At 40.2% G+C, this 17,635-nt stretch overlaps 1 protein-coding gene across 5 annotated transcripts in view; it reads left to right on the plus strand.

Annotated features, from left to right (window-relative positions):
• The first annotated feature begins 6,699 nt into the window (after positions 1-6,699).
• The window catches only part of WDR17 (WD repeat domain 17), a 57,111-nt gene continuing 46,175 nt past the window's right edge, over positions 6,700-17,635 (plus strand). For 2 of the 5 annotated variants that reach the window (XM_057419207.1, XM_057419205.1), the window contains exon 1: positions 14,588-14,858. In XM_057419207.1, coding sequence (XP_057275190.1) covers positions 14,748-14,858 — 111 coding nt within the window. In that variant the 5' untranslated portion in view covers positions 14,588-14,747. Of the gene's footprint in view, positions 6,779-14,586; positions 14,859-17,635 lie in introns of those variants that run through there. The other 3 variants (XM_057419209.1, XM_057419210.1, XM_057419208.1) reach the window with 3 other exon arrangements.

The following is a 17,635-nucleotide window of genomic DNA, read 5'->3' on the forward strand; positions in this document are numbered from 1 at the left end:
TGGACACAGCACTGTGTCTGAAGTTGTGCAATCCCACTGCATCTGGACCCAACCAAAGCTGTTTGAGCATGGCAGAAAGACTTTCCTAATCAAAGGAAATACTTTGTCTTGAAGCTGGCAGATGAGAGCCTTAGCAGTGCTACAACATCTGACTGCTGGAGACAATGACCAGTGGGAACCCTGTGCAAGTACATTTCTCATTTTCTGATATTAAAACGCATGCAGGTTTAGCCTTTACAAACACATATAAAGAAGCACTCAGAAACCACCTTGCATAAGTGAGTGAATGTTAAAAGTAAAATTTCAAACATACACAAGTGCCTCTGCAGCAGTTTTAGTAATGGAAAGACCTTTTCTCCCAAGCCGCACATTAATTTGGAGCAAACACTATCCCAAACCTATGCCAGCCATGGCCTCACACAGCACCATGAGGGGAACCATGGTGACTACCTGTAAGGGCACAGCTAACCCTGCTCTCGCCCACCACAGAGGACGCTTTGCTTTTGGAGGCATATGGAGGAGTTCATCCCCAGTTGTTCACTCACCATTACTTCTCTCCCTTCCAACTGCTAGGACTCACTTCGCCTCACCAAGTATCCTTATGTCTCATCCTGTCTCAAGGCATCTTGAGCCTTGTTTTCTTGCAAACCCAGGCTGCAAGAAAAAAGTTCATTGCAAGCATTAAGAGCTTTCAGCATGAATGAGGATAAATTTAAACCAACACAAAACAGTTGTAGTAGAGCTGGCAATATAATCTTTCTTCCTACCAGCAAAAAGCTACTGAAAATAAGTAGAAAAGTTGTCTATCATATCTAACCTGAAATTACTTCTGGTTTCTGCAATTATCTAAAACTAAAAAAAAAAAAAAAAGAGTGCCTAGTTGTTATAAAACATAAGCAACTCATAACACACACAGCTTGACTCAACACAATGCTTTTATGATATCTTTATTCAAATTAGTGGGAAGATATTCAGAAAAAAAAGAAATAATCCTATTTCACAGGATTTAATTCAATGCTAAATATGAGAATAGTTCAAGTTTGATTAGAAGCGTATGAAATAAACCATTTGAGAGAAAAAATGATTGCTACCTGTGAAATAAGAGGTGCTGGTGGGATTGAATGATGGCACAGTATCTCTCTTTCTCCTTATCTCTCTGAAGGCTGAGCAGGAGCAGAGGAAGGAAGCAAGCAAGAGGGAGAACACAATGTACTTTTAAATCAGTAGGTCTACTGAGTACATGTTTTATAACATCCAGGAGAGTTAGAAATGTTAATTCTTGGGTTTATCATCTTACGTTTTTGCATTTGACATTTAATTATGCAAGATGCCATAATGGGCCACTGCAGAAGACATGGTAACAAGGAGATAATGATTTCAAGCAAACTCTTGATAGTTTAATCATCATCCTTGGTTGTAGAGACCCATACAGAGACATGAGTTAATGCTATACAACCCAAGCATTTGTCATGACATTAGTATGTAGTTCCTTTCACAAAAAGGCTTTTACCTACTATTTGTAACAGCTTGTTCCTTTACAAATGTGCAAGAGCATAATGCTCTCTGCAAACCTCTATTCTAGTCTAAAGAAAAAAATAAAAATTATCTGTTTTGGTCTATAATAACAGAAGTATCACATAATTACTTTTGCCAGCTCTTTGCTTTTTCAGATTTGAAGGAATTCTACTAAGCCAACTGGAACTGCACAGTACCTGAAGAAGGAAACAGAATCAGCCTCAACACTTTTTTGGTTCTAAAATAACTAGCATCAGTATAGAATCACAGAATCATAGAATAGTTAGAGTTGGAAAGGACCTTAAGATCGTCAAGTTCCAACCCCCCTGCCATGGGCAGGGACACCTCACACTAAACCATATCACTCAAGGCTTCGTCCAACCTGGCCTTGAACACTGCCAGGGGTGGAGCATTCACAACCTCCCTGAGAAACCCATTCCAGTGCCTCATCACCCTTACAGGAAAGAACATCTTCCTTATAGCCAATCTAAACTTCCCCTGTTTAAGTTTTAACCCATTACCCCTTGTCCTGTCACTACAGTCCCTAATGAAGAGTCCCTCCCCAGCATCCCTATAGGCCCCCTTCAGATACTGGAAGGCTGCTATGAGGTCTCCACGCAGCCTTCTCTTCTCCAGGCTAAACAGCCCCAACTCTCTCAGCCTATCTTCATACGGGAGGTGCTCCAGTCCCCTGATCGTCCTCGTGGCCCTCCTCTGGACTTGTTCCAACAGTTCCATGTCCTTTTTATGTTGAGGACACCAGAACTGCACACAATACTCCAGGTGAGGTCTCACGAGAGCAGAGTAGAGGGGCAGGATCACCTCCTTCGACCTGCTGGTCACACTCCTTTTGGTGCAGCCCAGGATACAGTTGGCTTTCTGGGCTGCAAGCACACACTGCCAGCTCATGTTCATTTTCTCATTGACCAGCACCTCCTTCTCCGCAGGGCTGCTCTGAATCTCTTCTTTGCCCAGCCTGTAGCTGTGCCTGGGATTGCTCCGATGCAGGTGTAGGACCTTGCACTTGTCATAGTTAAACTTCATGAGGTTGGCAAGTTACGTTATGGTTATCTCACATTGGTCATTTGAGCTACTATAAGACTTTTTTACAAGACAGTAACTTGCTACTGTTAAACAGGAAGGATATTCAGAGGGAACTTCTGCCATACTTTTAGATAAAGGCAAGGCCAAGCTGGAGCTGCCCTATAGCCTCCTCTGTTACAGTGAGCTGGCTGAGGCTGTTCCCTGGCTACAGGGCTAGCGCAGCGTACCACCAACCTGACAGCCAGGAGGGAAGTGCAGTACAGCACCTTCTCAGATTCAGCGTTATCTGAGCCAGAAGCTCCACAATGTGCAGTGGTCTTATGGTCAGGATTACAGCAGGAGGATGTCATTACCAAGGCTAAATGTCTGTTGCCAGTAAATATCTGGGGAGGGATTCAGATGACTTAAATTCAGGTGTTTAAAATTCCCGTTACAGTCAATAATGATCTAATCAATGATACAGTCAATAGGTTCTAGCAAACAATTGACTTTACCCTAAACACCTAGTCTCTAGTAAACTGAGCTACTCTGTGAGACACTGTGAAAGATCTTGTGCTACTCCTGTGAGAAATTAATGGTAGTGGCAGTTGTATACCTACCTGCTCAGTGCTTCAATGTAAGTGCCCCAGTCTCAAAGTGAATCTCGCCCCAGTGCTAGATTACGTAACTCGAGCCTAACAGCCAGTTCAGAGCAGTGAACATCCCATGTTGCTAAAAGCTTCTTTTTGAAAACTACTGGTAGCCAGAAGTCTGTGACCTTGTACTTCGTCGGGTCCTGCAGTACCTCTGTGTTCAAAATCTACCCCATGCAAGTTACTAAGGGCAAGTAGGACTCTCTGATTTGGTCTGATCTCATTTGCAAATGTTGGACTCTGTGATAGATCTTCCATTTCCCAAAATGAATTCTAGGCAATCTTAATGCTGTAACTACAATGGACATCAACAACACTGCCAAGGTGGCAGTGCCTTCAGCTAAAATAGTTTATTAAAAGCTATTGACTTTAGCCACAACAGAGATTGTATGTATCTAATAAAATGACTGCATGAACTAAGTGTAATGACTGAAAATTCTTTCAAGTATTTTGACACCTTTCAGTAAGCAGGTCTCAGCAAGAATGGAGAAAAATAACCGTCCGCCTGAGTTCTACACGAAATTCTTTGCTAGCTGTAAATTGGCATTTAACACAAGGTAGAAAAGCACATGATCTCTGCCAGGCAGCAGGCAAATAGTATTATAGGCTCACTAGTGAAAAAAAACAACAAATCCAACCAACCAAAATTCTCAGTAAGAAATGAATATAAAATTTTATTTGCTGACTCCCACCAGAGGTCAGTCACATCATAGGAATAAAATGAAAGTTACCAAAATTCACTGATTCTACATAAGAAGGAAATTGAATCTCCCATTTTTTACCCAATTTAAACTTCTATTTCTACTTGTTTTATTGTATCATTCATAGTTGGGATAAATGTATCCTGCTTTAATTACATGAGTGCAGGAGAAAATGCAGAGCTCTGGTAAGAAAAAGAAACAGCTAGTTGGGTAAACTTCAGTATGTGTTTCAGGGCCCGAGAAAAAACAAGAAACAATTCTGTAAAAACCTAAGGCACTGGTAACTCTAATGCTCTAGATGAGACTGTGCACAATGGATATGGGTGGCAATAAGCACATTTCACCACAATACCTGCATTTCTTGAACTCAAAGTCATAGAAAAGTTGGAAGTAGGATTTGTTCTTAGTGATGTGATAAGAGCTAGACACCTTGCTGAAAGGAGTTATATATGCCTAGATTAATCAAGTCTCATGGTAGTTAGCAAAAATTGTATTACTTTTCCAACTAAGATAAACCACAACATAACAGAGCTTACAGTGCTAAATATAATCTCAGAATCCAAAGAAATTATAATTTTATACACTCAAATGTGAGTAGCCCCATTTAAACAAAAGGTTTCTATCCATAACATGTAAAAGAGTAAGTATTAAAACATTTTTTCTGTAATACATACCTAACTTTTTTTAAAGCCTACTCAGGACTTCTTAGACCACATCTGTAATACTTCATTCAGTTTTGGGCCCCCCAGCACTAGAAAGGTGTCAACAAAATGAAGTAAGTTCGGCAGAGGACCACTGAGATAAAGCCATGAGCAACCTGGTTTGACCTTAGTGCTCACCCTGCTTTGAACAGGAGGTTTGACTAGATTGTCTCAGAAGGCCCTTTATAATCCAGATCATCCTCTTGTACTGTATTATGATGCTATGACCCACAGACCATCTCTTTCCCAGAAATAAACTTTAGTCAGTTCCAGTCACCCTATCCCAGAAAAAATAACTAGAAAAGATAAAGGCAACAAAGATGGCAATTTGAATTTATAGATTAGATCTCACCTAAGAGTCAAAATAAGGTAGATCTCTTCAGCCTGTGAAAGGGACGGCTGGAAAGAGATATGAAAGCAGAGAAACTGAAAATTATTATTTGCTACCTGTCATTAGAAAGGGAACACATGGATTACCAGATGGGTGTTTTAAAGATAACAAATGCACAGATGTTTTCTGCAGGACTTTCAAAATAGAATTCAGTGTGGTGGGATGTTTTGGAGATCAAAAGTTTAGGGGGATAGATAAATGCCAGGGATACATATCCATGATCTGAATGTAATATTTAGTACAAGAATCTCATAGTTTATAATTACCAAAAGATAAAATATCAAAAGGGAAATATTTTTTTCCTTCATATTCTTTGCACCTGCATCCACTAGAAGCCTTTGCTGGAGATGGAATATAATATTTATGGGACCTTATGTATGACCAAGTCCCTAATTCATGATTTTCAAAAGGCATAATGTAAAGAGAGAAAGGCTGTATAGCTTTGCTCCTTACTTTCTCTGAGCCCACTTCCTGTGTGGCTGGATATGGAATATAGTGCTTGAGACTTTGGTGTGACCAAGGATGATTGTTACTGTCTTCAAGAAGATCGTGCAGGTTAAACTTGGCATAGGCTTCTAGGGAAGGAAGCAAATTCAGCAAAAAATCTCACTAGGAGGTGATGTGTGCTGGAGCTGTACCCTTTCCATGCAGTAAATCATATGCAAAGTGATGCCCTATCCACCTCTTCACAGTTCCTTCTACTAAAGAAGCAGCTATGACAAGGTCAGGAATTACACTGTAGGACACATCTCCTCAAGCAATAGATTCTCCTTGTCCAGAAAACAAAGGACATTTTTATTTATTTGAGCACACAGAAATAACAGCAAGGGAAGGCTGAGTTAGCTTTAATGCAAGAAATCAAGAACTATCTTTGGAGCTGTAGTTCCACAACTCACAGGCTACCTCCCCACTACTGGCATTGCATTGACACAAACACAGCAGTGACGATGTGGTGAGTTTGAATAGGGAAATTGTTCTGTCTGAGAAAGAAGTAAGGGAAAAAGCAGTTGTTCAGTAAACAAGCTCCATTGCTGCAAGTCACCATCCAGCTGCATAAACGATTGGAGAGGGGAAAAAGTAAAAGCAAAAAGCCAAGCAGATGTCCAATAAAATGTCTGTGGACCTGATGACTCCAGGTTAGACTTGGATCCAGTGGAATGCGTTTTGTGATTCGTATTTGATGAGATCAGTTAACGTGTAACACAACAACCTGCCGTTCTTTTTAGTCCTTCAGCACAGGGCAATGGTCTCTACAATAGAGGCGCAGGTACACATAAATGGCTCAAAATCCATGTCATATTAAAAGGCTTAGCTCAACAGCAGCGTCCTCCGGTTCTTCGAGGCCAGAGATCCTCGGACAGCTTAAAACCTGCCCTACCCTCCTGCCCCCGGTTCCTGATCCCTTCAGGCGGTTTGCTGCCACTGGAGAACTTCCCCTCTCCTCACTAAAGTCCCAACCGCAACCCGCACGGAAGAGAGGAGCCGAGGTCGGGGTTCGCCTCCTCAGTCTCCGGGGCACCGCTGTCACTAACGGCTGCAGCTCGAGCTGCCGCTGGGGCTTCCCCGGGGCGCAGTTCCCCAGAGGGCCGCGAGACAACCCGTACTCGCCCGCAGCTCCTCAGGTGCGGCTCGCTTCGGCCTCGCCGTTGCTAAGTAACGCGGGAGCCGCTTCCGCCCGCCGGCGTCTGCCTCCAATGAGCGCACGGTGGGGCGGGTCCGCCTAGTTGCCCTGGAGACGGGGTTGGATCCCCTCCGCGCCGCGGTGGACGGGCTGTCGGCTCTGCGGGCAGACAGGTGAGGGATGGTGGCCGCCGCCGCCGGCGGGGAGAGGGCCCCAGCCCGGTGTCAGGACAAGATGTGTGCGATACGGCGCTTCTTGTTCCGCTGCGTGGCGTTGGGGGTGTGGTTCGGCTCGCGCGGTTGAGGCCGGTGTGGGCCTGGTTGTCCCGCGGGCAGTGGTTCTGTGGGGCTCAGCCGGGCAGCGCCGCCCTAGCGCCCTCATGCAGCCTGGGGACGGGGCGGCCCTGGGGGTCTTTCGGGGTTTTGGGCGGTTGTGTGTGATATACCCAGGAGCGGGCTGCTGATATTGTCGGGCTTTTGCACTGGTTTGGGGACTGTCTACTGGAACGGTATCTCTGCACAAACGTGCTTGTGTGGAAAAATAAAGTAGAGCAAATGTGGAAGCAGCAATTTTAGAAGTAAACTGTGTTGAAGATACTTGTCCTCCATAGGGAGGGAGAGCTTTGGGCTTGTTTATACTCCAAATGCTTTTCCCAGCTGGGACAAGTGTGAGAGGTGAGAGCAAGAGCAAGCCAGAGAATTAAAATAGATGATTGAAGTACAAAAGCAAGCTAAGGCTATAGAAGCAAAGCTTATGAAGACAAATATAAGACAGCAGACTCCACAAATGAAGAAATAAGTTTTTCTGTTAAATTCCGCTGATGTATTAAGAGATGTTGCTTTATGTAGAAGTGGTTACACAATTTTAGAAATATTTTGAAGGCTTGAAAATGGTAGGCATGAAATCAGAGTGAGATCTGTAATTACTCTGAATGTTGTAGTAAGGATCATAATCCTGGTTCTTAAAGTGGCATTGTGCAATTTCCTGCTATTAATAAGAGCATTTAGGCGAAAGAATTCTGATAATAAAGATGTATAGTAAACAATCAGATGTTCTTCAAACTTTAGCAAAGTGTTATTTTGCTTAAGTGATTCAACTAACACATTCTTTCCCATTGTTTTAAATTAAGCTCAGATTGCTAACCTCTGTACTTCCTGATTTTTTGTAGACCTAAAATAGGGGAAACTCACTTAGGTTGTGCCATTTCTTTCCTGGTTAAAGGCATAACTGTATTGGTTACTGATATATGTTCCTGTTAGGGAACAAGTGCCTTCTACAAATCAGTCAAGCTAACTTTGTGTTTTCATTATTTGTTTTGCATATCGGAACTGTTCAAAAGCTTCAGTTAAGATTGTAGTCAGCTGTGGCTAATTGTTGTAACAATAAGGGGATATGGTGATCTAAAGAACTTTCAAAGGCAGTATGGAGTATGTATGGAGTAATACAGATAATGCAAAAAAAATATTGGCAGCATTTTTTTACTTACTGATTATTTTTTTTTTTTGTAACTTATTAATCATTTTCCCTGACAAGATAGCTACTGTTGTCTTTCATCTCCTTCTTTCAATAGAAATGCCATCTTGGACCCACTGAGTAGCTCTGGCTACTTAAAGGACCCGTGATACAGTACTGAACTTATAATTTGCTATGAGGCAAACTTCCACATAGCGAGAACGTCATAAGAAAACCCTCAATGAGTTTGACTAATGGACTGTTTAACTCAGTGGACTGGTATTTTATTTCTAACAGTTGTAACAGGAGATGATAATTTGGGGAAAGCAGTATTTCCTCTTTCTGCAGTCTTTGAGTCAGGGTTCGTGTGGGCTATAAGAGTAACTTCAGCAAATCCTAATGAAGGTACCATATAACTCACATACCTTGTTATGTAAGGCAGAAGATGTGCAGCACAAGAAGAGAAGTAAATATCAATGTAACATTCAAATTACATCAGGTAGCTAAGAGAACTGAGAATTTGCCTGTAGAGTATAGGCAATTCAGTGACATAGTGTCATTCAGGCTAGTGATTATTTATGATAGCAGCTGAGCTATACTCTGGGCACTGGAGGGCAGCGGAAGCTTTGTATGGTATTCTTTGCCTCATTTAAGTCCTGTAACAAGTACAACTTGACTGAATTCATTAGGGCCATTTATTCCTTACCTTGTTCTAGCACAGGCTGGAGAATTTGGTTTTGATGCAATGTGTATATCATTACTAATTTGTATTTTTTTCTTAAGAGTTGTTAATTGACTTTATTTCTCAAGTTCCAATTATGGAACATCCCTAGGAAGATACATGATCAATCCACTGCTATTGTTGGCAGCTAGAGCCTAATCTCCATAAACTGATAAAGCTTAATCTTAAAAGTAGATATGTTGTTGTCCTTGTAGTCTTGTGGAAAGGTTGTTCTAAAGTCTCATCGTGGTGCAGATCTGGTGATGATGATGGTTTTGCACACATTTCTAACAGCTTGTTCTATTCACTGTGAGGTGGCCTGGCTATCCTGAATGCCATCGTGTCCTGATAAATCTATACAGTTTGCTGGGAAAGGGGGAAAATAAAAAGGACAATCATTTAAAGCCTTGCTTATGTTTGTGCCCCTAGTAGCTTAAGGAGTAAGGGAAATCTAATTCTGGACTGAACCTCAGATGACATAGGATCACTGAGACGTAGGTTTGCTGTGTCATTATTTTATGATTGCTTCTTGCACAGCCTTTCTTTAAACTTTGTATTTTAGGATTTATTTGGGGTATTCTTCATATTCTTCATATCGGGTAGGCTTCGTATTCTCAATATAAAGGTTCTTAAAGTGATAAGAAATAAACATGAGGCTTTTAAACTGACTACTTTCTTATAGATGCAATGAATTTGCATAATGCCATACAAAGTATGAAAGTAATAAATTTTTATATTCTTTTAATATAAGGAACGTTTAAAGTATTTTGTGCCTGGTGTGGGTTTTTTGTATGTGTGTGTGTTTTTCTTATGAGGATATTAATTCCTATAATGAATTTAGTGGATTCAAAATGTGTCAAAAGAGAAAATGCAAAGTTGTATCCTTGCAATCTTTAGCCTATAGTAGTTCAGTAGATATTTTTTAGAGCTATGATGTGACATATGAAATAATGTCTACGTGGATTGACAGAAAATGAATTTTGTCATTGAATTGGGTTCAATGAATCTGGAGACAAGCTTAATGAAACACCATTTTCTATGAAGTATAAATACAATCAATTAATTGAAAACCATTCTTAATTTTGAAGCATATTTAATGCTACTGATTTATGACAAGAATATATCAAACCTGACTTTAAAGACATTATAGACAAATATGTAAGTATTTCTCCATATAAGATTTCAGCAGAAATTGTTACAAAATGTATTTGGAAAAATATAATTGCATAATTGATTTGGCACAGTATATTAACTACAGATTATTAAATAATAGTAAATTTGGTGTCAAAAGTGGGAGATCAAGATAGAGTGGTTTCTTACCTCTCTTCCATTCTTAAAGATCTTTCTTCAGAACTGAAATGCTTTGCTGACTTCAGATATTGCCAGATAACATGGGAGAATGGTATCAGTTTATTCATTCCAATAGCATATAGATCATAATTTTCAGATATAATCTTTTATCCTTTGTTTTCTAGCTAAACCGTATATATGTGTTATATTTAGGTATATGTTTTAGTATAGATTGAGGCCAATATACTCTCCAGCATATCTCTTCAGACTCTTCTAAGGTCGTGTCTTTCTAGAGAGCGAGGTAGTAGCTTACTCTCATAATAAACAGATAATCGGCACTGGAGTGTCCAGGAGTAAGATCAACTTTCATGGGGGGAGGGGGGAAGAAAAAAGCAAAACCCAACACAAAAAAATTCACAAACCTAGTTTTTGTTGTTGCTGTTTGTTTGGGGGGTTTGTGGGTTTTTTGTTTCTGCTTTTTTAAATTTTATTTAATTCTTGATCTTTGTAGCACTGAACTTTAACTTTGGATTGATCCATTGTAATTTCAGACAGTAGTTCTGTGAATATATACAATTTCTGTTATCCTTGACAGATGACGTTCATAAACGTGAGAAGAAATTTCCTCTGTAATATTAATGTCTCTGAGACTATACATATTACCAACTGGTAAAGTTGGAATTAAAAAACAAACAAACAAAACAAAACAAAAACCAAAAAGCAAACAACAAACCAGCAACCGAACATTTAGCATAGAGTGTTTCCCCCAGTATCAACACCTTATGTGAAGGATTCCTGAACTTACTTGTCTAGTCACTATGTTCTACTGCAGGGCATCACTACTTGTGACAGCAGATCCTAGGATTGTGGTGGCTACATGCATTACAGCCATCACGGGATTTGCTTGTATGTGTAAGTGGGAGTGCCTTATATGAACAATATTACCTCCTGTATGAGCTATTAACCTAATAAACTGTGTATTCTATCCACCTCCTTCATCTGCCTAGTTTGCACTCTTTCTCCTGAGTGGGCAAGAGTCTCTGAATCTTTGTAACTCATGGTTTCAGGCCTCACAGCTGTGGGATCCAGTGTTTCTGCCATTTATACAGCTCTCTGCTGGTCAGCTTGGGTCACTAAGCACCCAGGCAGCTGGTGGTAAGCTCTCCAGCTCCCTAGTCACTCCCCATCTCCACAGTGTAGCTTTCACCTTATGAGCCATCTTTTGTTCCACTTCTGTCTGTTGTCCCCACTGGAACGCACTTGGGGTTGTTAAGTTTATCAAATGGAACAATACATGAAAAACCTGAGAAATGATCCTCTAAAAGAATGTTTTCTTTCTTCTCCTGTCATGGTAACAAGATACAGGTATTCATTACACAGCTAGGACGGAGAACATCAGTGACTCTGTGCAGAAATTTTCAGAACGCATGGCTAATTGAATGTTGTTAGATTCTCAGAGATAATACTGCCAGCAAGAGCTGCTTCCCACTATGGAGTGTTACACTGTGAGAAGATAAAATTTGCCTTATGCATTTAAACTAAGGCTCTTTCTAGGTCAAAATGTCACTATACTGACCTCCTAAGAGCTTACAAGACTCTCTGACCTGATGATGATAATGGTGTCAAAGAGTGCTGCTCTTCTGCATCTGGCATTCCACCAATGCACAGGCTCCGAATGGTGTGACCAGCCCATTACTCTTGCTCTGCAATATAATCACAGAATAGTTAGTATGGGAAAGGACCTTAAGATCATCTAGTTCCAGCCTCCCTGACGTGGGCAGGGATGCATCACCCTAGACCATGTCATCCAATGCTCTGCCCAAACTGGCCTTGAACACTGCCAGGGATAGAGCATTTACCACTTCTTTTCCCAACCTGTTACAGTGCCTCACCACCCTCACAATCACCCTTCTCCTTTTTCCTCCCTGTGCCAGAGATTTCACTGTGTTTAAGGCAAGCTCTGCTAGGTGTAGCTGTGTAACCTTAGGTCAGAATGTGTGAAAACAGTGAAGGTGGGGAAAAGTGCAATGCGAAACCTTGTCTAGGCCTTAATCTGTGCACCTTCCACCCCCTGGCTCTAGACCTGAATTGGAGGCCCTTGCCTTGGTCTTTGCCTAAACTATCCCATAGCCCCACTGTGCCTGGCTTTAGTGCCTTTCTGATCTTGACCTTGCTTTGCTAAATTTCTGTCTTGATTTCAGATTTACTTTGGCACTGTGAACTTCTCTGATGGCTGCAGGACTATCAGCTGAACCCAGTTACCACCATTGGACCTGTTCTGCTGCTCTTGCGTACTAAGGGACTGTGCCCCTCATCAGAGAGGTCAACCCAAACACACACCTGCTTTGTGCCTACTTTTGGCTCCTTGCTTCTCCTTGCAAAGTAGCCTACTCGTTCTGCTACCTGTTAGTCTTACTGTAAGCAGATAAGAGCCCTACTCCTAATGGAGTTCAGACTGGGAGATAAAGACTAAAGACTGCACAGTTATGTGAAGGGCAGAGAACAGTCCATGGTCCTGTATTGTCCAGCTGCCTCTATGGAGCTGTGGAAGTACGCCCTCTCCTGAGCATGCCAGCCCATTCATAGCCCTGAGATACAATCTCAGTGTGGCAGTGGGACTTGGTGAAGGCTGTGGACAGTCTGGACAATGCACTTGAGTATGTGCTAATATTACTGTAGATGCAGGAGGTGCTAAGCATTGTGGAATCTCCCAGAACAGCATTAAATCTAGATTACTACTTTTATATGCTTTCAGTTGGCCTATTTCGTGTGTCTCACTTGCCTTTTAAAATGCACATGGCAGTCTGAGAAAGCTGAAGTGCTGAGCCCAGTAAAATATTTTGGGTTTGTCTAAAATATGTTCTTATATTCAAGAAGTCTTGCATTACAGCACTGACAGGTATTGCAGTTTTCCACCTCAAATGATAAGGAGTTAATATTTCTGAGTGCTAAATTGTAACAGACCTTTTTGACTTGTACCATACATTGATAATATTATTCACATATTTACATAATAGGTAGGTACATCAGTAACATTTGGATCATTTAGTCACAGAGTATGAATATGGTGAGGCATTTCTTCAGCTGTATGACTAGAGGTATTTGAATTTATCCTATGTTTCCCATATGAGACCATACAGTTCTTAACACTTTGCGTTGTTTAAGATGAAGTCTCAAAGGGCAAATAATCTCAAAAATTTCAGCAGGATGGTGAGAAGTTGCTCTGTATGTTCTTGTGTATGTATCCGTTCATCTGGAGGACTGTATAATCACCCAAAATGTCTGCTAAGATGGGAATGTTATTTCCCATAAATATAGTGGGTATCTTGATTTCAATTTTTATTATTGAAAGCAGTTTGGCGCTTTTTTTTTTTTTTTCCCCTTGTATGTCATCGTTTCTGAGTAAGAGGTTGGAAAGCAAAAGTACCTCTGCTTTATTTCTCTGCTGTGTATCTGAGAACATAATTTGCTTATGCAATTATCTTAATGGAAACTGTGTGCTAAAGCAGGACTGGCAATGACACTGAATATCTATCTGGAAATGGTCATTAATGTGGACCACTAACTCCAGGTTAATATCTGGTACTTTAAGCTGTTCTTTTCCTATTTTGCATTGTTTAATAATTGAATAATTGGCTTCACAGGCTAGCTTTTGCATTAATTCTATTACAAATTTGTGGAAATGGCTTGTTAATCCAGTACAGAAAAGCAGAGTTTGTCTGCATTCTGGATTTCTTAAGAAACTGGGGATTTTTTAGGTCTCTATAATCTCTGTTGAGAATTTGCTAGTTGCTACAACTCTGCCATTAGGAAGATTTGTGTGATGATGTCTCCTGAACAGCACAGCTGATGAAGTATGCTGCTGCAGTCCTGAATTGTGGTGTGAGCAATAAAGCTTTTATTTCTCTTTATGCCTCTTGTTTTCATTGATATAATGCACTGTGAAATCTGATGTGAAACTGGGGAGCATACTAGAAAAAGATAACTAGATGCCGTTAGAAATAAACACAGTCAGATACATGAAATTCCCCCAAGGGAGAGAAAAGAAGCAGATGTATTCTGATGAATTACTGAAAATTAGGCTTTTTAAATTTCCCAGCCAGTGCTGGTGGCTGTAGCTGAGCCCTTCAGGCTCTGCTGGCTGTGAACAATGAAGATGCATATCTTTTTTTCCTTTTTTTCCCTTTAAAAAAAATGTTAAACCTAAGACGTTTGGCAGTTGTGATTAATTGTGGCCCCTCCTACTGTGCCAGTTGAAACCACTCCCTACATAACCAAAACCTGTCACTCCCCATGATTCTGAAGATATTTTACATTTCAGTCAAGCTTTTGTGCACTGAACCACATTTCTTACAGACAGTGCATTTGAAAGAAAAGGAACGTAGTTTTCGGAGACAAATAATAACTTCAACAGCACTTTGTTTTCAGAGCTTAGAGTAAATTCAAGCTTGAAGCACTAGCCTGCTTTAATTTAAAATATTGGAATATATAGTCTAATTGTTTTAGTGTTGATTTCTGTTTTCTAGTTCAGAATCCAATACTTGTAGCATTTAAACTGCTGCTTGAAGAATTTCAGATTACATATTTATGACTGTAGAGTCATAGCACAGAGTTCAGATCTGATCTTTGGGTAGCTTTTAATAGTGTTGAGTAAATTTTAGCATAGGACTTGTACTTACATGTGTTCAGGTTCTGTATTTTCTATTTCAACTGTGCCTTCTGTCATGGCTTGGATGACTTATATTTCCCACTGGTTTGATGAAGATGATTGGTATGAAGGACAGCAAAGAGTAAGAATTTTTTAAATTAATATTTTCTCTTTTATTTCCCTTATATTTTTCTTCTTTAAGCTGCAGTGTATTATATTACTAGTACCAGAAGTAATATTCCCATAGTGGTACTGTGAAGGGGTTTTTAGTAGTTTTAACATAAGCACATCTAAAATGAGCTTTTTGAAAAATAATGTTGCTAGCTGGGTAAAAGGTATTGGAACTTTGGCCACCTACTGTATCTTTTAGATTGCATAATTTAATGATTAGTAATTCTTTAATATGTAATGAGATAGAAATCAAAAGTCTGATTTTATTTTATTAGGAATTAATATACTGTGCATGGAAAAAAATAATTATAAGCACTAATTGAATAAAAGAAAAATATTTGGGAAGATGTTAAATTTGCCTTGGGTCATTTCCAAGTTGTACCTTGGATATCTGCATATTTTTATTAACATTTTTCCAAGGAGGAGGAGTTGTTACTATAGCAACACATACAGGATATCTTGGAATTTTTTTTTTCGTGTTTCTTGACTGCATGTCTTGGGAAAGCTTGATCTGCTGCTTTCGTAGATTTATAGTGGGAGGTGAATATAAGTCACATTTCACTGTATCAAGCTCCTTTATGTAACTATATATTTCAGTAATTTCTATTTTGATCGCATATACTCAGCTAGTGAATCAGAATGCAGGAGATGCTGCAGAAACATATGGCCCAACAGCTGCTTAATTGTGTTATTGTGTATTACTTGGTAATACCAGTTATATATGCTCATAAGTATTAAAAACTAGCAGATTGTAATACCTTTCCGTTGTTCTCATTTTACATGTCACTAAAATATGAATCTTTCAGGTGTGGAGTTAGGTTTTAATAGCTGCTCATCAGGGATTCAGGTGTGAGATGTGTTAAGAGGTAACTTCTTTTGAAATCAGAAGCATCTTGTCAGTTTGCCAGGAGAAAATCCATCTTTTGGTGATTGTGGTAGTTCTGGGTAGGAAGATGTGAACAAAATTCTTACAGAGGGTCTTAAATGCTTTATACTGAGATCACACATGATTGTATGTATTTTTTTTTGTATTGTATACAGTATTTAAAAACTAGATTTCTAATACCAAATGACTAACCAGTAGTCTCTAGCTGATAGTTGCATTACCACTGCTAAATATGATGTTTCAGGTTGATTAGGTATGGAGTTCAACATTCCTGGTGATACATTGTTACAAATACCAGCATTTCTCCATGCTCTGTTTCAAACCCTAGTATTGCTCTTTAGATTATCTTATTACAGCTGCCCAATAAAAGATAAAGGATAGATTTAAAAGACAGAGGGTAGATTTAGATTAGGTATTAGGAAGAAGTTCTTTGCTATTAGGGTGGTGAGGTTCTTGAACAGGTTGCATGGAGAAGCTGTGGATGACGCATCCCTGACAGTGTTCAAGGCCAGGTTAGAATGGGCTTTGAGCAACCTGGTCTAGTGGAAAGCGTCCCTGCTGTTGTGATTTAAGCCCAGCTGTAACTCGGAACCATGCAGCCACTCTCTCACTCCCCACCTTCCTCTCCCCACCCCGCTCCCAGAGGGATGGGGAGCAGAATCAAAAGAATGTAACTCCCGTGGGTTGAGATAAGAGCAACCCAGTAACTAAGGTATAACACAAACCACTACTGCTAACACCAATAATAATAATGATGATGAGGGAAATAACAAGGGGAGAGAATACAACTGCTCACCGCCCACCGACCGATACCCAGCCAGACCCGAGCAGAGATCTAACCCTTCCAGGTAACTGCCCCCAGTTTATATAGTAGGCATGAGGTGCTGTGATATGGAATACATCTTTGGCTAGTTTGGGTCAGGTGTCCTGTCTCTGCTTCCTCCTGGCTTCCCCTCCTCCCTGGCAGAGCATGAGACTCAGAAAGTCCTTGGTCAGAGTAAACATTACTGAGCAGCAACTAAAAACATTGGTGTTATCAGCGCTGTTCCCAGGCCAAAAGTCAAAACCACAGCACTGCACCAGCTACTAAGAGGGAGAAAAATGACTGCTGCTTCTGAACCCAGGACATCTGCCCATGGCAGGCGAGTTGGAACTAGGTGATCATTAAGATCCTGTTCAGTCCAAACCGTTCTAAGATTCTATGATATTCTAGTTAAGCTGTACAAGTACTGTAGTCAAGACAGTCAAAAACACTTTTGTAAGACTTACCCTAGTTAGAAAACGTAAGGCAAGTAATTTAAAATTGTTAAAAATCACAATTTAGGGTGCCTATCTTGGATTAATATATTTGGGGTTTATTTCAAATTAGTGTGGGGTTTGGGGATTTTTTTTTGTTTGTTTTGGGTTGGGTTTTGGTTTTTTGAGGTTTTTTTTGTGGGTTTGGTTCTTTTTTTTCTTGTAAAATACAGTCTAAGGCTGAGATTTCAAATCCAGACTTTTTCCAAACAACAGCAAAACATCCACAAATTCTTCCCTTGTAAAGCTAGAGGTACTGTGAGTAAATAAATTCTAGTAGTAATTTGGCTTTGAGTTTATTGTGAAGGTTTAAAATGTCTGTGAATGCTATTAGAATACTTGTTTAAAATGATCTTTTTAAAGATCATTTCTTTCTAAAGATCATGCTCTTTTATGGTCAGCATCTGGATAACTGAGTGTGCCTTTTTCAACACTTGCTAGCTCATCATCAGTCAGGACATGTCAGCTGGGAATGCTGGTTGCAAGAGTCTAGCCAAGGCTTCTGGCGTTTTTTGGGGGATCTTGCTGAAATTCAAAGCCCTGTCCAAGGCACTCTCTTCTAGCCT

The sequence above is a fragment of the Pezoporus wallicus genome, unplaced genomic scaffold (genome assembly GCF_028554395.1).
Source record: "Pezoporus wallicus isolate ANWC-B61680 ecotype Strahan unplaced genomic scaffold, APGP_CSIRO_Pwel_v1 contig_2384, whole genome shotgun sequence".
NCBI lineage: Eukaryota > Metazoa > Chordata > Aves > Psittaciformes > Psittacidae > Pezoporus > Pezoporus wallicus.